The sequence below is a fragment of the Betta splendens genome, chromosome 21 (genome assembly GCF_900634795.4).
Source record: "Betta splendens chromosome 21, fBetSpl5.4, whole genome shotgun sequence".
Taxonomy (NCBI): domain Eukaryota; kingdom Metazoa; phylum Chordata; class Actinopteri; order Anabantiformes; family Osphronemidae; genus Betta; species Betta splendens.
Window position 1 is genome coordinate 7,891,556 of NC_040899.1, and position 22,621 is coordinate 7,914,176.

At 48.4% G+C, this 22,621-nt stretch overlaps 1 protein-coding gene and 1 long non-coding RNA gene across 5 annotated transcripts in view; one reads left to right on the forward strand and one right to left on the reverse strand.

Moving 5' to 3' along the window:
* Nucleotides 1-22,621, reverse strand: part of LOC114847195 (uncharacterized) — a 136,550-nt gene that overhangs the window by 43,186 nt on the left and 70,743 nt on the right. Inside the window, exon 9 of one of the 4 annotated variants that reach the window (XR_005897068.2) lies at nt 7,972-14,251. The exons of the other annotated variants lie outside the window; for them this stretch is intronic. This is a non-coding gene — a long non-coding RNA (uncharacterized LOC114847195). Of the gene's footprint in view, nt 1-7,971; nt 14,252-22,621 lie in introns of those variants that run through there. 4 annotated transcript variants of the gene reach the window in all.
* On the forward strand, nt 16,731-21,938 carry slitrk5b (SLIT and NTRK-like family, member 5b). Its single transcript, XM_029136671.2, has one exon. It carries the CDS (start codon nt 16,731-16,733, stop codon nt 19,338-19,340), a length of 2,610 nt encoding a protein of 869 aa, XP_028992504.1. The 3' UTR covers nt 19,341-21,938.

A 22,621-nucleotide genomic window follows, 5' to 3' on the forward strand; every position in this document is an offset into this window, starting at 1 on the left:
TTAGTTTAGTTCAGTTCCTCCGTGCGGAGACGCTGACTTTTGTTGCCCCGACTCGGCGAGCGGTTGGAGCACGCCTTGTTTTTCACGAGCCCCGGATAACAGCATCCTGTCATCTACTGAGAGCTGACTATAAGTACGACTCCGTTTCTCCTCAGGGAAAACACATTAATTTGGATTTTGATTTGCATTTGTTTTGGTGCCGGTATTGACACAATTCCAGACCTAGATGTCTCATCTCAGCAGGCAGCTCTGATGAGCTCATCTGCATAAGTTGAAATACTCTTTGAGAGGGAGATTGCGTGGGTCACAGCAACTCATCCCATTGAAATACAGACAGAAACATCGCATCATTTTATCTGTATCAGTCCCGGGGTTTTTCGGAACACGGGGGGATGAAGACAGGTGAGCGGAATGTCAAGTAGAAGGAGGCTGAACCAGCCGCAGCAACACTCACTCCTCCGATTTGTTAACACTACATCACTTAAGGATGTAAAACGGGTTAAACGTCCACTTCTGCCATAATTATGCCGAGTCTGCTTTGAAGTAAACCCTTTCTTAATTAACACTATGCTACAGTGCAGCTGCTTGACAAAAAAGTGCTGCGTTGTTGAGGGGAGCTGAATGCAGATTAAGGACTAGCGAGCAGCATTGGATGAATATGACTTGTCTCTCAGAATGATTACAGTCATAGTGAAAGGGAATTACAGACAATGAAACCGATCTGTGTAATACCTCCATTCTTCTACATTTTACATACACAAATGATCTATTCAGATGAAAATGGAATGAGCAGTGTACCATTCAGTTGTGAAAAATTGACACGCTCACCCTGAGTACTTAAGCTTTTAATTCAATAATTCAATAACACAGCCGATTAAGAGCTTGTCTTCCACCTCCACCGAATGCTATGGGAGATGGTTCCACTCGGCTGGAAACTGTTGGTGGGGAAACAACAGCGGGCGCATAAACAATATTGGGAGTGTTCAGCAGTTTCCGTTTAAAGATGAGAGACGTCGTCGATCGCTGAGCGGGTGCCTTTGGGGCGAAAGCGATGCTTCTAGGTTTATTTGTCTCACACAAAGAAAACATATTTGCACAAGAAAGCTGGTCCCTATTAGGCGTTTTAAATGTGACGCCTCCGAAACTATTGTCAGTAATTAGTAATTCATCTATCAACGCGTGCCTGGAAAAGATCTCCTTTATATTACCTTTTAATGCAGCACTTGTCTTTTGAGGATTTCCTTCTGTGTTTATTGATAAGATGAGAAAACCAAGCACTCCTTCATGTCCCGGCATCACCTGTTTGTCTGCAAACACGGGGAAAGTCAGGAATACGGCAAACAGCATCACCAGCGGCGAGGCCTTGGTCGCTGATCTGTCTGGAGGCCGCCTAGCGCTGGGTCTTTATGCTAAGCTAACCGCGGCTTAGCGCGCGGCCGTTGGAGCGGAATCAGGCATCTCGTCCAACTCTGTCTGAGCCCGTTTCCCCAAATGTCAAATGAGCTTTATTCAAAGCCTCAAAATATGTCGTCCATCTGTTTCAGACCTCAGCATCTTGTTTTAATCGGAGTTAATTGACTTCCTTGGACGGCGAAGGAACTCCGCGTTTACAGAGACGTGTACAAAGCGAACGGCGTTTCCGGAGACAGACTGAGCATCGTGTTCCTTTATGTTTTACCACAGCACGCGAGCACACGTGAAAACATTAGTATTCTACAGCGCAGGGAGTGTATATTCTGCATTAACACTGGTCAAAGCAGACGATTGGGAAGCATAATGCAAAAACGCAGCCAAACGGTAAGCGTATTGATTAATGTGTTGTTAAATCTCCAGCAAGCACAGTGACATGAGAATAAATGTAAATGCCAACGTTCTCCTCTCTGTAATTAAGTAGCAGCGTAATAATATTCATGTGCAACTTTCAGCATTTATTCTCCCTTTGTGACTGCAGACGGCTTTGACAGGGACGTCTGGAGGCTCCTGCACAAAGCTGCTCTTGAACATCCCTCCCCCCATTCACACAGTGCTGTGACATTAGTGACTGCATTCAGGAGCTAACTGACCCTGACTGACACAAAATCCCAGGCAGCCGCAATTTCACTTTTTTAGGGGGGGGGTCTTGTTTTAAAAGGTGTCGCCTCCACCATTCTTCTGTGAGGGAACTTCACACGCGCCAGTCTGCCAATCACGCGGCAATGAGCCGGCGCCAGGAAGAGGATGTGGCGCGAGGGAGCGATCCGGCAGGACTTCACACAGGTTCCACTGCGTGTTACTGGGTCACGACACACTTTCCTTACTTTGAATTGGGCAAAAATAGGCCTCCGCGCGCCTTTTCAGCGACAAAGTGGGCCAATATCTGCATAAAGTGGAGAAGCTAATGCAATCTGTCATGCGCTCAAACGTCCTGAGTCTAAAAAGCTTCACCCTTTTAAGTGCTTTGTCTGCTGTCACAAATAAGAAATAAGGGGGGGGGGGGGGGGTGAAACGCACGCGGCCTTTTAGAATCGATAGACGGTTTAGTGAATCAATACGCAGGTTGGCGTCGTGCAACACCTGTCTGTCTAATCAGGGCGGGAGATGCTGAGTGGGCCGGATGGAGCTCCATCCCTGGGCTTTGACAGGCAGCAGGTCTCCTCATCAGCTGCAGGCCTCGGTGATGCTGAGGCGGTGCAGGCGTTGAAGAGGAGCGCTCTCATTTGCGTACGCTGGGATTTAGCTCTGCGGTTAATGACAATGCAGCGAGTCTGTTGTATTAATACGCCGGCACCGGGCCCTTTTCATCCTCACGTGCTACGAGAAGCTATTGATTTCTGTCCAAATCAACTTGCAGGGACGAGAAACACCCGAGCGGTGGGAGATTCGCGGCGCCACAATGCACGCTGCCCCCCCCCCCCTTCCCCCCTCCTCCTCCTTTGTCGGGAGTTTTGCTGTAATTGCGTTGCCGCCGTCGTTGGATGCGGCGAAACCTCGGCGCTCATACGAAAAAAACACCTTGATTCGAAAATTCGGCTCTCGGAAAAAAAAAACAAAAAAAAACACAACATCTGTGACACATGTTGTCGGAAAATCAAAGTCGGGAGATACAAACGAGAGAGGAGAACACGAGCAAACACGGGGGTTGCGGGGAAGATGCCGCAGTGCGCGGCCGTTTGCTGTTCGCCTGCGGTTCCGCTGACATTAGAACCCGCGGTCCACCCACACAGGTGTTTTCACTTATTTTGGCTGATTGAACCTCGCCTGAGGACCGCGTGGGCGTCCACAGACGAGCGCTTCCCCTCCACTCTCCCGTCAGTTTTATTGCACCTGTTGGGGTCAGTCAATTTACACCTTTATGATTATTAGTACGCAGAGCTTTGGGACCTGAGCGTAATGTTCAGCAGAGCTCCACTCACGGAGGCCTGATCAGCCAGAATAACAGCTTTTAGGAGCGTTGCTTTATTACTGACTGCACTAAACACAGTGTTTATGGACAAAATGTGTATTAACCTCATAAATCACCCGCTTTGTGCATGTTTCATCCTATAGATAATAAACTGTAGGTGGTGGTTGGATGCATCTGAGCTGCACAGGTGAACAGGACATTAAGTCTGATGCTTATTTTTATTTTTTTTATTCTTAAATTTGTACCTGAACTCAAATTACCCACCTTTTCTTCCAGTGTCTTTAACATTCGGCCCTGAAAAGCTTTCAGCTGCACTATATAATTGCCACATTTACCTATTTTAATTTGTTTACGGTTAGTTTGTTCAAACAGGCTAAATATTGTGCTCAAAGACAAAGGGTCACATTGTGTCAGGGGGACGAGACGAGGTTAGCTCGTTCATACACCTAAAGGCTGCAACACGCGGCTGTAGCTGTGTGTTCAGAGGACGTGGGTCAGGTTGTTGTCATGCAGCTTTACCACCCCCCCCCCCCCCCCCCCCATGGTAGATAAAGCCTTTCAGGGAAGATTCCTCTGCACCTATCATGCTATTTCAGCCACAGATGGATCAGCCCATTGGCATAGAAGTATGAAAAGCAGCTGCCAGCACCCCCCCCCCTCCCCCCTCCCCCCCTCCCTCCGCGAGTGAGGAAAAGTAGGTTAACCATAACGCTGCGCAAGTCGGGTAAATATGACAGCAAGCCAAGCCTCTTAACCTCATAATGACAGCATTTGTCTATATGAACTATTATAGGCCGTTTATAGAGGCTCCGTCATTAACCCAGAACTGGCTGCGTGTATTTACATGTGGCACCGAGAACACTGGTACCGTTGAGGGGCTGATGATTAGATTTAACACACTTGGCTCCGACACGACCCGCTGCACACGCAGACCAAAGATACGTTTATTTACGGGCAGGAAGCGATGACCGTCTTCACCATCCACCGCCCGTGATGATGATGATGATGATGATGATGATGATGATGATGATGATGATGATGATGATGATGAGCCCTGTGACATTAAACCGCGGGTCCACGCGTCGCTCCACCAGCAGCGGCGCATTTAAAGGCGTGTAATGGATTCGCGGCGGATGTAGTGGAGGTAAACTGCGACCCCGAAACAGACGCTAATGTCTTAAGAAGTGGCGCCAGATCTAATAATTCTGGCAGCGACAGAAATACACGTAAACAGTGTGACCTTCCATCCGGGATAAATATACAGTCATTTAGAGCATCACAAGGTGCCGTGACACTGGAGTGGATTAGTACAACCCCCAAGGAAATCATCCATTTTCAGTTCTGCATGGGTTTGAACCTAATTGCATGCAGCGTTATTGTATCCGTGGTCTCGAGCCTCTTCCCTGCAACTCCTGAAACACCCAAACAAAACGCTGAGGATGAGGCTCTTTGTGGGAACCTGCCTGCCCTTGGAAGCGTCTGTTAATGGGCGCGAGAAGCGGCCTTTTCATCAAGGTTTCCTGCTTTTCTCTCTTTTTCCCTTTCGTCTAATCGGTTACGACTTTAAACCGAGGCGTGGGCTTCGTTTCCCCTCCCTCTCTGGCGCTCGCCACGCCCAGAACGCGCGTCCGCCTCAGCGGAGAACCACAAAACAGAACCGCGAGGTCAGTCTGCAAGGACTCGGTGACCTTGTGTTCATCGCACAATAATAATAATGGTCCATAATTAGAGTCCGGGACCTCAGCTGTGCGGGTCAGAGGTTAAACGGCCCCGACCTGAATCTTCAATCTCCACGGGAACTGTACCAACGCATGGAAACACAGTCGGGGAGCTGGTTGACAACGTATCACGAGCTGAGTCGTCAATAATTTGGAGCACCTTTTAGCAGGCGGGTGTGGAGGCTGCTAAAAGGCCCACTTTGTCTGTTCAGGCAATAACTGCATGTAAATTTGAATGAGTAAATGTCTGGATCGGTGGGAGCGCTCGGATCACAACTGTTTGTGTTGGAGTCGCGGCGCTGTTTGCAGTATTGACCCCGGAGCTGCAACTACAGCGAGGCCCGGCTTCATCGTCTGCTCCTCGTCCATCTGGCCGCCTCCCCTTCACCGGGATCCGTCGCGGCAAAGTAAACAGCTTCTTCAGCGGGGCTCTGTGGAATAATGACACTGTCGCACACCCGGCGGCGGCTGTTTACCCGGAGCCGAAGCCGCGAGCGCGGGCGGCCGCGGTCGAACGAGCTGCGGCCCCGTTTCAGACCCGCACGCCTTAACTGGCACCGGCTCCGCACTCGATTGTGATGCAATACCTCCTGTCCAATTCAGTCTCATTTCAATTCTCACCGCAGCCCGTCTGCTGCAAGGGCACCGCGTCCAACCGGCGAAGCAGCCGCCATAAGTCTAATCTCTCCCAACGCTGCGACCTTAGTAATTAGGCAACTACCTCTCCAAGGTTACTTATTTTACAGCTGATAAAAAGATGTTTTCACGGCGTCTATCAAAAGCGCCTTCTCTCTTCAAGCCCTGAACGCTTATCACCGAATCCCGGGCAGGATTTCATGCAATTTGTGAAGGAAAATGTGCTTCTTTTCACTCTTCCTTCCACTGAACACTCCACATGGGTGGATGAAAATGGCATCCAAAGTGGAGTTTCATTCTGCCTCAGATGAGGTGAGGGAGCATTTACATTCCCTTGATCCCTTATTTTTCCTCCCTTTAGTGAGGGATATGAAACACAACCATGCGGCGTGACGCTCAAAGCCCACAGTCCTTCAGCTGAGAGAGGCGTCCTGCTGATCTAAACAGACCAACCGCGTCACGGCCTCCGCTCCCGTCAAATGAAATGAACGCACAGTTAATTACGCGTGGATTTGGCCTGTGTTACGTCAGAACGGGCGGCGAAAGGACCTGTTTCCAGGTGATTCGGATTCGCCGCCGCCGCAGCAGCGCTCCGCTGGATGTGCAACCGAGCACATTCCGAGCAGCCCTGAACAAATTGAATGTTTATGAGGAGTTTCCTTTGGGGATTTAGTTCTTGCACCAGAGGGTGGAGTGATTGCGTGGGCTCTCGTCATCTTTCGCTTCCTCCCAATCCATAATAAAGACTGCTCCGTCATGTGTGATCCTCTCCCTCCGTCATCTTGAGAAAGGAGATTACGGCCGGATCCGAACGCTCCAAAAGTCCCGCGTTGGTTTTTTTTTTTTTCCCCTCTCTTCTTTTCATAACCACTTTTCTTTGACTTTGATTGAGACGTGTCACGAGGTCCGCGAGAAACGTGCTGCGGAGGAATCGTGAGCCGAGGCGAGACAAATGGAGTGAAGCGACAGCGGAGTCGTGCGTGAGCGCGTGGCGGCGGCGAGGACGCGTGGGGGACAGTAATATCTGCTTCCTTTCAGGGCCGCGTTGTTTTTCCAGGCTGCGGGAAATAAAAGGGAACGTCGAAGGACCTCATGTGGGAGTTTCACTATGGATTTCAGCGCGGCGCCTGACAGTCACTTTAAAGAACTTCATCCAAAGGCAGTTTTGCATAGAGTGTAGAAGTCTCACCTCCATTCTCCGCTCGCCTTTGTTCAACCGGCCCCGGCTCCACAATACATTTTCTCACGCAGAGTTTCTTTTATAGCCTTTTTGACAAGCTGTAATATGACAACTGGGTTTTATCCTGTCCAATATTCCAAGCTGAGTTTATCCTTGTTCGTGCTACTCCGAATTTGATCACCTCATCTTTTTAACAATGAGATAAAAACAGCAATTACTCTTTTTTTTTTTTTACTTTTTCTTCCTCCGTGCGGCGACTGCACCTCCCACCGCGCGTTCCGTAGCCGCTGCAGCTTTGTGGGCGTGCTCGGCCTCCTCTGGGCCAAAGCCTGAACAGAGGCGGCGTGACAGCACTTAAGGTAAACGGAAATCTCAGTGAAAGAGAGCCACGGCGTGACGTTGTGTCATCCGGCCGTCGTGGAACCGCGAGTCGGAGAATTGTAGGCCACAGATGAAAATTAGATCCCAGCGTATGAATAATATATCCTCGGTGACCGGCTTCCTGGTTGCGCTCGTACAAAATGGCACAAACACGTGTTTATACAAGTGACACCCAAAATAAAAGGCAAAAAAAACCCCTCCCCCACCTCCAGTCGGGCCTCTCATCTACCCACACTGCCTCGCTCCTCAGTCTTCCCGTGCAACTTGTTAGGAACTCCATCTTCAAACGCACCAACCCTAACGGTCTCTAATTTACATACAATGAATATATATGATGTGCATCATTTCTGTCAAATGATGAACCCATCCGAATTCGCGCCGGGTGCTTGTGTTCGCTGCCCATGGAGGCGAATGAGTTACTTGTTGTTCGAGACCATTTGTAAGTGAACGCCACTTCATTCGACTGGTGCGTTCACACACGTCCAGGGGCCGGAACGCAGCGACGGAATATCGTGAGGAAATCCACGTGAGCGCGGAAATCGTTGTCATTACGGCAGAGCCCTCCGTGGAGGCAGATTGCTTGTTTCACAATCTATGACATGTGGCAGATCTGTCGTGTTTGCGTTTCAGCACAGCCTCCATAAATATGTAGGTATTTGGGACATATCCGTGTTCCTCATCATACACCAACGTGTCGGGGGGAAGTCCAAACGTTAACACGCCTCGGTCCAACAAACCTCATATGACGTTTTGAGTGTGGTATTCTGTGAATGAGGGTTCAGTCATCACATCATTAATGGGCCTGGAGCGGGGCCAGCCATTCATGACGCCGGGGCTTTACAGCCGTCCCAGAAATCTTTGTGCTGAAATGAGAAGGTTGTGGATATTTTCTATGGAGCTATTTCCTGACCAGAGGGCGCCCGTGATTAATGTCTCTCCCCCTGCAAACCCATTTAGGAGATCCAAAAGAATAATCTCCTCACGTCCTTAAACCTTAAAGCGGGCAGGTTGATTAGGGCCGCCTGTCCCCTCCCGGTCAATTACTGCACTAATTAGTATTAATGGTTTTTTGTCAACTCAGATGTTTTAAATCAATCGCCAGGTCTTGTTTCTCTCAAACATCCATGTCTGTATTTGTGCACGGCTCCACCAGCCCCGTTGTCGCGGCCGTGCGATAACGTGATCACATGTACGATAACTAATAGACGCCGAGGCTGCTTTGCATAATCGTGTTTGTTCAGTTGCGCCGGCTCCTCGGTCGAGATATCGATCACAGGCTCCGTTTTATTAGTGGTGAAAATCAGATTTTATCAGCTGTGGATTTGTGCTGCTCAGGAGGAGCCCGGTGTTGACTGGTCGTGATTTGTGTGTGCTCACGTTATTGTTTTCTGTTTTTATTCCTTTTGAACTCCTAACTTCCCACCACTCTCCAGACTGTCGTGAGGCTTTAGAAGAGTTCTCCCCCAAATCCATCTCGGTAAGTAAATATAACCGCTTCCCTTCAAAGCGCTGAGTGCCGCTCTTGACTCGCATTGACTGGCCATCGCCTAGGAGACTGCGGCGCCGGCGTTAGCGCCAATTAAACCCCGGGCGCCACCCTGTCATTCTGCACATTCTGTGACACATGAGTGATAACACAAACCCTTACCTTCAGCTCTCATCTGCCGCGCATTAAATGGCACTGGACCCGCGCGTTTCCTGACATTTCGCAGAAATCGATTGCAACGCTATCAGCGCCGCGCTCGCGCCAGCTGTTTGCCTGCTGCCTGGACGGCGAAAGAAGCCTTCAAACTCTAATAGTGTAAAAGAAATCCCATTAAATAAATGAATAAAGGGGACAGGACGGCGGCATCAAAGTTGATAATAATAATGACAGATTTTGCGTGCCTGTGAAAGCATATTTCCATTCAATTTGCACGCTATTACATTTATTGTCTATTTTGAACGCTCATTACTCCCTCTCTCCCTCCCAGCCCCTGTCTGTCTCAGTGAGCGCTTCCCTCTCTCCACCGCTCCTTCCCTCTGGTGGTAAGTGCAATAATTATCCCATTATACTTTGAAGTTTTTGTAAAATCCAAGGCCCCAAAACAATCCCCAAATATATGAATTCGTGGTCCTTTTAAGTACTCGGGGACCTGTGAGGTTGCCCACAGCTGGTGCGGTCTCTCTTTGAAATTCCACTGGGTCAAAATAAACTTAAAAAAGAACATTGTTTAAAGGAAGGAGCCGTGTAGCGCGTGTCACTTCCAGGAGCTTAAACGATATACAAACCTCTTCTTTGAGCAAAGGAGCGCTGAGGCCAAAATTAAACTTTCAAAGATTCTCCCCGAACTCGCAGCGCTCGTTGAATCCTCCCAACAGCGGCGTCGTTTACCGAGGGAGGTTCGCGAGAGGCCGCGCAAACATGCGCAGATGGCGCAAGGTGATCGTCGATCCAGTCTGCGGAGTTCAGCGCCGAGATGAACAGACGGGGGGCTGTGTGTGCGCGCGTCAAAAGCATTGCTATCACTTTCCAAACCGTTTAATAGGTGATAATGTGTCTCTATTTTAGGAGGATCTTCAGTTGCATTAACGGCTGCACGTCCTCTCGCGCAGATGCGGGTAATTATCTCAGCCCCTCCCCCCCGAGCACGAGCACGCGGCGCGTGCACGCTCGACGCATGCAGCCGCATTAGGCCGGGTGAAGTCGCCGGCATATGTTCCCGTCTCCATGCACGCGTATCCAGACGAGGCGCTGATTGTGAATGGCAGCAAGAAACCCCAGCTATTAAGTGGAATAACATTTCACAAATACGCTCTCTCACCTTAATTGAGTGGAGACATTAATGCGTCAGTGATGTACAACTATCTGAGTCCTGCCTGCCACTAGGTATTACTCGGGGTTACTGCCTAAGGCTGTACAAATATGAGCTGAAAATGAAAGCAACTCCATAACTGTTTGGATGGTGGATGGTCTGATAAACGTGATAGAAATACTCATGCCGCTCCGCCAGCGCGCTTCCCCGCTTTATGACTGAATCCGCACGGGAGCGGGCGGAGAGATGATGGTCAGCTGAACGATCGCCGCTGGTGCGGAACGGGGACAGAACGGGGAGACGCGTGCACGCGCAAAGGGCGTCCGGCAACGTGACGCGGCGACGCGGGCGCGCGCGGCGTGGGCTAATTAACACGTGGAGCCCGCGAACGACAAAACACGACACGTCTTAGTTAATGGAGAATCGGAGCGGTGGAAGTTGGATTCGACTAATGGCTGTAAATGATCACCAGGATGATGTGAGCAGAGGCTGTCATTAAAGGCACAATGTGCGTTACCGTGGCAACATCATACAGGCCTCCATTTTTTTTAATGCCATGCTTGTGAACAATCAATGTTGCACCCAATCCCCCCGTGAATTAAAGGCGCACAGCTAAATAAAGCTCAAGTGCTCGGCTGCCACACTTTTACAATCCACTGTTTGTCTCGTCTCTGTGGGGAATTCTGTAACAACCTGTTTCTGGAGGGAGGAGCAGGCAAAGTAGCAACACTCCACAATCAAAGTAGCTCCCTGTTAGATTGGGTTTAATTTTAAAACAATTACCTTAAAAAAAAGAATAAAAATGTCAGCTTTTGATTGTCACACATGTAGGTGATGGTAATTATTCACAGTGCTGTGCCTCTGATTGAATCAATCCTAAAGCTGAGGAATTCCTTCTCTTCCTGTCATTTCCGCGCTCCAGCTTGGTTAAATGTAAGTTCCACTCCCTCCGCGGCTACTTTTCCATTATGTTCCACAACGACCTCTCCGACCGGGCCAATTACTTTGGCTCTCGAGCCACCGGAGTCGACGCCGGAACCCGCAGAGACCCCTCCGCATCAGATTAGCGAGGTGGTTTCTCAAAACCCGCCGAGGGTTCGCGGCACAAGTTGCGATTGTCCGCTTGTTTGCTTGTTCGTTAGCGTTGGATTCGTCGGGAGGAGAGAGGATGTCTTTAGTTTGCTGAGGAGTGTGAGATGGGAGTGCAGTATTTAATTAAGAGGGCAGGGAGCCCTCCTGGCATCTGGGTACAGACAGACACCACACAGCAATTGACCTTAGTGAACATGTCAAGACTTTATCTCGCTCCCATCAGCTGCAGGCCGCGTGGAGGAGGCAGTAAATAGCTGCTCTGGCAGACAGCTCTTTGATTTTTACAGCCAGGGCTTGTAGCCTTTTTCAAATGATGGCTTCCAGTGTGTTTTTAACAAAGTGAGGCAAAAAAAAAAAAGAATGTTTTACGCCTCCTGCCGCGGTGTTAAATATTTAAACGCCGAGCCCTCTGAAATCTGTGTGACAGAACGGAACTCATTATCAAATTACCGGAGCGTATTTCACCGGGCGCCGCCGCCGGGATGTGACTAACGGGGAGGAACGCGCTCGCGCCCTGTGCGTCGTGCTGCCGCGACCTAAAACCTCCGAGTCAGAGCGTCGACGCTTTCCCGCTCTCGTCACGTGACTGTTCTTTAGATTCCGTGTGGTATCGCACACAACTTTTGGAATTGCTCGTTGGCGTCCTCCTCCCACCTGAGTGGCAGGAGAGGGGGAGCAAATAGAACAATGGTGAAGGCGACCTCGCGCTTTTCTTTTGTTAGACAGCAGCGACCCCATGAGGCTCAAAATGAAACTACATGCTTTCTTCTTGGATTTGTTTTGTTTGTTGATCTATGTGTTTCTTGTTTTTGCTTTTTTGTCCAACGGTAAATATTGATGACGTTCCATTCAATGAGCTTCTGAGTAAAATACACCTGAGACCGTCATAGCCTCTGTTTGAGGGTTGAGGTCACACCTCAGCTGTTAATGAGGTAAAGCAGCAAGAAATCCATTTCATCAGATTAATCACTGTAATCAAGTGATTCTAAATATTTTGCCTTCTGTATTTAACAAACCTAAGAAAACAGACACGGCACCAAACTATTTACTGCAACCACGCCTTTGTCACAAACACATTCAACACATGGGTGTAAAATATAAAATGTTATTCTCTGCTTGATCTGAAGATCAAGTTTTGTTAGTGTGCACAGAACTGAATGCTCTACACTCCACATTCCATGCAATTTCTATTGCGTTCATCCCTTTTTTATTGCGTTTCCTTTGTTGTGTGGTTTCAGTAAGCACAGCTTTATCTACACTTCACCAACAGGTGGCGCCACAGCAACTGGCAAAGCAGCACTTGTCACAAATCTCTCCCCAAGGTTCACACACGTCAGAGGCTCTTGAATCGATTCCAAGAGGTCTCACACAAAATGACATTAACAGGTTATTTTTACTTCGTTTCCAATTAAAGTGACAAAGAAGAGCTTCAGCCAAGGCCTAAACGGGCCTCTATCATTGGATGAGTGTCTATTGATTGGTCCTTGGTATAAAAAATATACGATCTTGAGAGCGTGGATTCATGGGCACTGTGAAATTAGAAAAAAACTACAGTATATAAATTTAATATTTCCTACGGTGGAAACAGCAGCAGAGCGATGCAGCAAAACCCTGGGCTGATATTTCAAATACAAACACACAGCAAGAGCATCTACATGATAAAGTGTGGACACGGTATAAAAGGATGCGTTTAGAAATGATTTTAGACATAAAGTCAAGCAGTAGGTGCGTTAAGTGTCAGGTTCTATAGCCTGTACCTTCTAATATCACATCAATATGGATCTAACCCATGCGTCACGTCCTGGATTAGCTCTTACAAATACACTCAAAAATAATACAATAGGGACACTCTTTTCAATGGGGCTGGAAAATTGAACTCACAAAACCGCAACAGGAAGTTGCTGAAGGTAAAAGGAATAGAGCTCCGCTCCATTCAATATCAGTCCAGGGAGTCAAGGGGGATATGCCAGAGGTCAGGGGAAAAGTGTTAAGTCAATGCAGTTTGGTGGAGTCACGCTGTGGACACTTGAAAATTTAATGCACTCCAAACACACAGTATCTGCACGAAAGCAGCCCTAATAACACACGGTGTCACAGCGTGTGATGGAAAAACAGCCACAGCTCAGAAATGTGCGAGAGCGCGGGGGAAATGTTTTCATACATTCTATTTGCTGCATTAATGAAATATAATGAATATAATCGGAACGGCTAAATACAGGTGTGAGCGCATATGATGGGTGATTATAATTGTGGACGCCCAACGGTTGGGCGAGCGATATGTGAAATTAAGCCTTATTGTCTGAGGATTACGTCGGCCCTCGGGGAGCGGTGATGATTGCGGAGCCCTGTGAGGAAAACGCTGCCTGCCGTAGAATCCTCGCGGAGGGCGAGAGGTGTCATCTGTGATTGCTGATAATGGGCCCATCATCTCTCCTCTCTCCCCCACCATCTCGGGGGAGGCCGCAGATAACATAGGTGGTGTGTTTTCGGGCTGTCAGCTGTTAGATTCCTTGTGTCCCCAGATGTTTTCCAGCGCTTACACATTTTCTCAAATTCCTCCGCTGCTCCCTGTCCTCCGTCCTCCTCCCTATGAGATCCTCCTCATTTCAGCATAGCTCTGACGGACAGGCTGCTTTAGAAGCTTGTGTGTCTTTTTGTGTTGTTACTTAGAACCTCTACTGGCCTGCAAATACACAACACAAGTGCAGACGGTGTATTGTGCGTGTGATTAAATCATCTGTTGGAGTATTTTTCATCAGATATTCAGGGGATCAAAGATTTATAGTGCTTCCTCTCGCATAATACTATTACAGTAACACAAAAGTATTGCATAATGTGCACGGCTTTGTTTTGTTTTTTTACAGAGAGCAGTCCCACAATGCCCTGACATCATAATCTTAAAAAGCCGTGTACTGTGTAGTACTCCGGTGTGTAACAGGGCTTCTGATGGAACAAAGGCTGAGAGCCTCGTCATGTTCCTGCCAGACAGCGGTGGAGCGCTTCACTCGCCGGCCCGCCGCTCGCATCCGCTCCAGCTGGACACGGATGACAAAGTGCCGCACGCCATCTGCAAGGAACATATATCAGAGGAGCGGCCCATCATCCTCCGTGGCACGGCTCCAACTCCATTTGTGTATTTCTGACCTTGGAGCGCATAATTGTTAGTCATCATCATTGGCTTCCATCATTTGTTATTCTGATTCCTCTCCTGTGTGTGTGTTTGGGGGGGGGGGATCTTCTGCTCCCAGTTGGTGAAGATTATGTTCAGTGTCATGGAAAACTTGGGAGAGTTCATAAATGAGGCTCATATCATGCGTGGCCTGGGTGCGCCTTATGTGACCATGGGTGAACATGAATTATTATGCTGCAGAGACGCAAATGTTTGTGTTAACACAGACAAGATGCTAATAGACACATTTCATTGTAGACCTTTCAGAATATTAAATCACGCTTTTCCCAAACTCTCTCTTTACAATGACAGCTATTCGTTTCAGTGCCATAAGATAAAAGCCGGCTGCACAGCTTGCTTATCATATTGCAACAAACATAAATGCTAATGTATGCAGAGACAGTGGTGTTTAACTAATGCTGGGGGTGTAGCCCAATATGCACACAACTCTCTGAAGGCAGCGGAAACAGGAGCACGAGTGCGCGGCACGCAGGCAGAATGCAGCCGGAGCCGCGTTTAATATGAGCCACAGGCGGCGTCCCTCGTGCGCCTCTCCCACCGAGTGAGCGAGTGGGGGGGGGGGGGGGGGTGATGGATACAGCTCCGCGAGGACAAAGCGATATCAAACAACGGCACTTGACACGTTCCCACAAGTGCCACTGCATCAGGTTGAAAGCGGCCGTGACGGCTCCCTCTCCCTGCGCCTCGCGCGCGGCGCCTGCCACGTGGATCAGATGCCACATGCGATGAATTAAAAGCAGAGAATTGAATAATTCACTCTAATTATACCTCCGTGGGAACGCGTGCCGGAGCTGTTTGGTTTTCATTAGGACCAGGTGAAAACACACGCAGTTAGAGGAATGAGTCACAGTCTGAGTGAGTCACCGTTTACCGCTTGGTCTTAATCAACCAACAGGCAAACGCTGCACCATTTAAAGACTATTACTTTTAATTTTCGGGCTCTCGGCTGGCAAATTATAATTGAACTAAGCGCCCTGTCAAAGTCACAGTGTGCATAGTTAACGTCGCTATTAAAGATGCTGCGCACACGCAGGCGGTTTAGCGGAGGAGCATTAATGGGAATTATCAGATTAGTGCATTACAGGATCTGTTTACATATAGAACTTCTGATGTAGTTGAACTGCGCATTTAAACGATCCTCTTTCTATCTGGTTCAGGCTGTGGGATTAGGTTTGATTTCAATAGTATCTGTGATCAGCTGTGGGTGAATCAGACCCGTTTCCACAATCAGACCTTAAACCTTCAGTCAGAAATTATCAGTTATCAATAGTGACTTATCACAGTTATCATTCGTTTTATTTATCAGTGACGTGACTGCTAAATCTGTGTCTCTCCAGGTAGACCGCCCGCCATCACTAGATTGACGGATTATTAAAAGCTGATGTAACTTGACATTCCACTGAAGGGTTTGTTTTCAGGGTGACTGGCACGATAAGCGGTTTAACAGTGGTTTGCGCACAGGCGCGCGCTCCGCCTCGCTAAATTATTGATTTTCTTTTTGGGACATCCTTCCTGTAGGTAGGTCAACATCTTTTGGGGGATGTATCCGGGCATGATGCTCCAGTGAGCTGATTTTTTGTGCATGAAATGACTTGACATCCTTCCCTTCGACCACCGAGCGAGCGAGCGAGCGAGCGTGCGTGCGTGCGTGAGCGTCCAGTCCGGAGAGAGAGAGAGAGAGAGAGAGAGAGAGAGAGAGAGAGAGAGAATAAGCAACTTTGTTACCAGGCATAGCCGCGTATCCTCCGGCACAGCGTGGCGGGAGAGACGCGTTCGGCAGATATGGTTGATCAGCGTTTCTTTCATCCCGTTCCGGCGCGTTAGCGACGACGAACGTCCTCGCGTTGAATGCACCTCGCTTCCTATGTCGTCTTGACGGATTAACGTTGAGGAGATGCGCTGGAAATTCCCGACGAGCCCGCGTCTTCGTCAATGCGCGTGAGGTACGTATTTCAAAAGGCAGGAGTTGGGCATTTTGCAGGCTGTCTCGTGCACGACACGGCGTGAGCTCAGATGCACAATCTTAGCAAAAAAAACCAAACGTAAATGCAGTGTTTATTTGCACGTCCACGTATTAACGAGCACGTGAGACGCGGCTTGACCTGGCACCGGATGTGGCCAAGTCGTCCAGGCGTGACCTTGCTCTCTGTTGTTTCCATCGCTTGCAGGAGTTGCCTTCCGTCCCGCTTTGTTTCAGCTGCCACACAGCCTGAAGTGACCTCTGGGCACCAGCGCGAGGCTGGGACTCCCGCAGACAGCGGCTGGGTGGAAGTTGCTCTGATTCCAGCCTCTGCCTGACATCCCGCGCGTGCGATGACATTGAGGACGCCTTAGCAGGACCGCGAGCGCCGCTAAGATGCACCTTTGGATCTGGTGCGTTCTGCTGGGCGCGACGGCGGCGGCGGCGGGCGCCGTGGAGCTGCTCAGCGGCTACGGAGACGTCTGTCAGAGAGCGTGTGCCTGCGAGGAGAGGGAGGGCATCCTTACAGTGAGCTGTGAAAACAGAGGGATCGGAAGCCTCTCTGACATCAGCCCGGCACACTTCCCTCAGTGTCATCTGCTGCTTACCGGGAATCTTTTGGCAAAGCTGTCTGCCAACGATTTCATTGACTACAAAGGACTTACAATCTTACATCTGGGAAATAATGACATATCTGAGGTCGAAGCAGGGGCTTTTAATGGACTTCAGGGATTAAAACGATTACATCTCAACAATAACAAAATTGATGCCTTGAGAGAGGAGCTTTTCTTTGGCCTTGACAGTCTGGAATATCTACAAATTGATTATAACTATATCACTCAAGTGGCACCAAATGCCTTCAGCCGACTTCGACATCTGGAGGTCCTGATTCTGAATGACAACTTAATATCCACTCTGCCTGTGAACATTTTCCAGTACGTACCACTGACTCATTTGGACCTGAGGGGAAACCAGCTCAAAGTTCTGCCCTATTCCGGGCTGCTGGAGCACATGAACAGCGTGGTGGAGCTGCAGCTGGAGGAGAACCCGTGGAACTGCTCCTGTGAGCTGATCGCCCTCAAAACGTGGCTGGAGAGCATATCGTACACGGCGCTGGTGGGCGACGTCGTCTGCGAGTTCCCGTTCCGGCTCCACGGCAGGGACCTCGACGAGGTCTCCAAGCAGGAGCTGTGTCCGAGGAGGGCCATCGCCGAGTACGAGATGCCGCCGCTGCCGCACCTCAGCACCGATGCGCACTACAGGACGACGCCGGCGCTGGTCACGGCCTCCCTCACCTCATCTGGGATCGCGCGGTCGTCATCAAGGCCCACCAAGGGCCCCCGGCAGTCAGGCAAGCTAAAATCAAGACCCACTGCCCGATTCCCAGCCAACAAACCGCAAAACTATGGCCAGATTATTTCCTATCAAACCAAATCCCCCGTGCCTTTAGATTGCCCAACGGTTTGCACCTGCAATCTGCAAATTTCAGATCTTGGCCTGAATGTAAATTGCCAGGAGCGGAAGATCGAGCATATTTCTGACTTAAACCCCAAACCTTATAATCCCAAAAAGATGTATCTCACAGGCAATTACATCCCCGTGGTGCGTCGGTCTGACTTCATCGAGGCAACGGGCCTGGATCTGCTGCATCTCGGTAACAATCGAATAGCTCGCATACACGACAGGGCGTTTGGCGACTTGACCCACCTGCGGAGGCTTTATCTCAATGGGAATCTAATCGACCACCTCACAGCGGAGATGTTTTATGGACTAGACAGCCTCCAGTTCCTATATTTAGAGTACAACGTCATCAAGGAGGTCGCCGCCGACACCTTTCAGCACCTGCCCAAGCTCCAGCTGCTTTTCCTCAACAACAACCTCCTGAAGACGCTGCCGGTGGGGACCTTCGTGGGCCTGACGCTCGCCAGGCTAAACCTCCGCAACAACCACCTGCGCTACCTGCCAGTCAGCGGCGTGCTAGATCGGCTTACGGCCCTGGTGCAAGTCGATTTGTTCGAGAATCCCTGGGACTGCTCTTGTAGCATCCTGGAGCTGAAGCTGTGGCTGGAGCAGCTTAGCACAGGCACAGTGGTAAACAATGTCATCTGTGGCTCGCCTAAGAGGCTAGCTGGGGAGGATATGAGATACATTAAGACAGCAAATTTCTGCCCTAATAACTCTGAAATACTCGCCTCCATGATCCCACCCTCGGAAGAATCCTTCCCCGGCAGTACCATCACCATAGAAACATCCTTGGACTCGGACACGCCGTACAGCACCATCCCGCTATCGGTCATGATTCTTGCCCTTCTGCTCATGTTCATCCTGTCCGTGTTCATAGCTGCGGGGCTGTTCGTGGTGACGAGGAAGAGACGTCAGAAGAGTCAAAACGAGCAGAATAACTCCATGAACGCCTGCATCAGCTCCCTCAACATGGAATACGGCCTTTACAAAAAGGGATCCATCCCCAAGGTGCGAACCTCCGCTGGACACGTGTACGAGTACATCCCGCCTCCCACAGAACCCGCGTGCAGGACCGCCGCGCACGCGCCCGCCGACAGGAAGTCGGCGGAGGGATTCAGGGACTTTGACGAGCTGAGTGGCACGTATCAGGGTAACTCGGATGAAGAGGCAGCCAGTAATGTGATAAGCTCGGAATACAGTGCCACCACCTCAGAGCCTCTCAACAAGTCCTCCACCCCTCGCCGAGATGATCCGACGTACTACAGAGACGCGCACGAGCCTGAGAAGCACGCGCACAGCAGCAATACACTACCGTGCAGGCACGCAGCACACTCATCGAGCCAGTATACCTCAGACTTCGATGCAAGGCATCAGTACGGGCACCCAGACAGAATACAACAGACCATTCTCTACTGTACAGCACCAAGTACTGTGTACGTGGAGCCCAATCGGAGCGAGTACTGGGAACTTAAAGCAAAGCTTCACATTGATCCTGATTACCTTGAGGTTCTTGAGAAAAGAACCACATTTACACAGTTCTAAGAGACGTGAACCCACTGGTGCAATATTTCCATTATAATCAGGAACTGGACCATGATTTAAAAAAGAACAGCCGTCTATAATCTACAGTATGTATAGCTGGGATCCACTGCTTACAGAATGCTGTCATAAAGGAAAACACTCATTTTAAAGTATCACTTATCATTTCATTTCATTTTAACGTGTAAACAAGAACAACACAACCTCAGTTTTCTTATGACTCACCCAGCTTAGAATATATCCTGGAGCTGTTTCATTGACAATAACGGGAGGCTGAGCTTTTACTCCCAAATTAGCTGCATTTCATGAGTGCTAATGAAGCGTGCAGACGATATGTTCTTATCCCAGAAGAAACTAGGTTTTCATTACATGTATTCGACGGCCGGTTTTCATAATTCAGTCCAAATGAAGCGCAGACAAAAGACTAAGTCACTTTTATTCTGCAAGTAAGTGTGTAGGTGTAGACAAAAGTCACAGCCTGTGCATCTCCTTAGAAACAGTGCTCCAGGGAAATATTCAATCATTTCGGAGGATCCCTGTTCTACTGGAGGCACTGCTCTGGTTATCGAGCCCCAGGTCATCAATCAAATGCAATATCTTAAATCACATCGTAGAAGAAGAGTAAATCTCTGCACGTTGGAAGAGAATAATTGATGTTTGCTAAAAATATAGCTGTGGGGTAATGTGTGAAGGCAGCGTTCCCGTCTCCAGGCGTCATTATCAGCTGCATTCACGTGTATTGTAACCGAAGGACACCGGTGCACATTGAGAACGGCAATGTAAGTGTAACGAGTGTCAAAGCACTTCAATCTGATTATATATGCAAACCTGACACTCAAGGCCACATGACGCATCTTATCATGTGCTGTTCATTTATTTTACAGCAGGCCTGAGTCGTCTTCCTCCTACCATACATTTGACATCATTAACTGTCATTTTCTTTTGCTTGAATTTCTGCAGACTCGTGTAAATGGCTCCTATTTTTATACAAAGATGGACCTGGAGGGTTTTTTTGTTGTTCCTGTACAAAAATGCACTATTGACTGCTGCAGGTCAACAATGATGTCACTTTCTGAAATGCACAGTATGGTAACACATGTGCTTACAGCCATAGACGTAGGCTTAACAAAGGCATACACACACGTAAGACTAAACAATCCTGCACTATGCATAGATTATATTCAGACAATCTGTCCCATAGCGCATCCCCTCTGTCACAGACCAAGACTATTCAAGAATATGACCGTGTCCCATACGATTTAACACTCACAAATATTCAAACGGACTTTTCTACCACATTTTGGATAATTCATTTTTCTAAAGCGTCATATATTTTTAATGCTGTGTGTTTTTCAGGGGCTACTGGGAGGCTCTGTTTGGATTGCAATGAATAACAGTCTGTTTGGGGTTGAATGGAATCCAGCACTTGGTAATTCCTTTTTATGCAGGCGAAGGCAGGTACACAGGTGTGAAATGTCTGCAGGAGCTTTAGCTGTTTGACTGAAAAGCACAACAAAGGCACGCGGCCGCCGGATGGACAGAGTGGACTCTATGCGTAATGTTCTGAAGGAACCTAAATGCATCGTCAGCTCACTGACCGTTTTCGGGGTCAGCTGTGTATAAGCCAAGAAATGAGTCTTTCCCTGAGAGTTTAATACACAGTAAACACACATTATATGGAGTATTATGCACTGAACCTGTCATCTTAGCTCATCTCATTAGAGGACACGGCGTATCTGGACCCTGTCGGCCTGTCACCCAGTATTACACTGCAACATTAGTCATGTTGTTTATCAAGGATCCACTCTTGTTGCCTTTCATATGTTCAGAGTCATTCAGCCATTAGTTTGTCACTTGAACCTGTTCTGCTCTTTGCAAATTTCTCAGAACAAATTGATTCCAATCTCCACGACGACGCATGACGTAAGCCTGCAAAGGGAAATGGTACAGTAGGGTTTTTCTATTAATCTTTTGCTGTGATGTTACTGGTGAAAACACTGTAAACCTGAAAACATGCACAGACAAAGTGTGAGTCGTGGCTGTCAAATTGAGCTTTTCTTAGAAATGTCTATTATACGACCGATAAAGAAAATCGTGCTAGCATTTTGAGTTCACAACGTAATGGAAACAGTATTCTTTACTGTATATAACTGAAATTTTTAACATGTTTGTTTTTTTCTCAGCTTTTTGTATTTGATGGCCAGATGCAGTGGTGTCACACGTCAGACTACAACACAATTGATAATGAAACCACGTACATTGAATTGTTACTGTCCTGTATATTTGTGCAAATGTCTCATTTGCCAATAAGGAGAGGTGCAGTCAGTGTCTTACTCTTATTCCAGTGCTTATGTTTGCGTTTGGTTGTTTTGGTTGTTTTTTTTTAATATGAAAACTGTGATTTTTCTATGTCAAACTCTTATTTGTAAATAGGACACTTCATCAGCATTTCCATGCAAACCTGGTTCAGCTTTGAAACGCGCAAACCTGGTCTCTTCTTGCAAAAACACAGTCCAACTAGGAATATGTGGGGTAAATATATCTACAATGTGCCGTTTCCTTAGTTGTTAGCTAATGAATAAAAGATATGCATTCATCTGATACACTTCTGTTTCTGTCTTCCCTTCGCCCTCATGCTCTGTGCAGTGAATATCATGGTGCACGTGGAGGACAGACTCTCAAATGTTGCACAAACCCCTATGGGTATTTTCCAACCATAATTACAATACCCGATTCAAATGTTCAGACGAAGCCATTGCCATGGTTTCAGTTAGGCAAATGGGAAGTAATGTGAGGGCCTGTGTTACATAACCAGCATAGTTAGTACTTTATGAGGCATTAGTTTTACTCTGTATCACCCAAAGACATTTTGACTAAGAACTTAAATGATCAGCTCTCTCAAGTATAAATGAAATAATTTTCCCAGTGTGCTTAAACAGCTGCACAAATAGCGGCAGCAGCAGCAGCAGAACAGCCCAGGGCGTCCTGACAGCGAGTGGGAGCCAAGTGTGAGTATCTTGTACGTTTCCGAAGTCCCTGTGTTCTGTGTAATGTGCATAAAGCCCCAGATAAGCTCTGACCTTACTGTACGTGCGCGGCGCGACACACATCTGCATGTGTATGTTGACACTCGCAGGGAAACTGTATTCTTAGCAGATGCAGCCTTCTGGAGGCCCGGTTTCCATGGAAACGTCCAATTACCTGACACAGAAAAACAATTCTAGAGCAAGAGGTGGTATGACGCAGACGGAGTGTGAACTCATTTGTAACTCAGCTTTTTTATT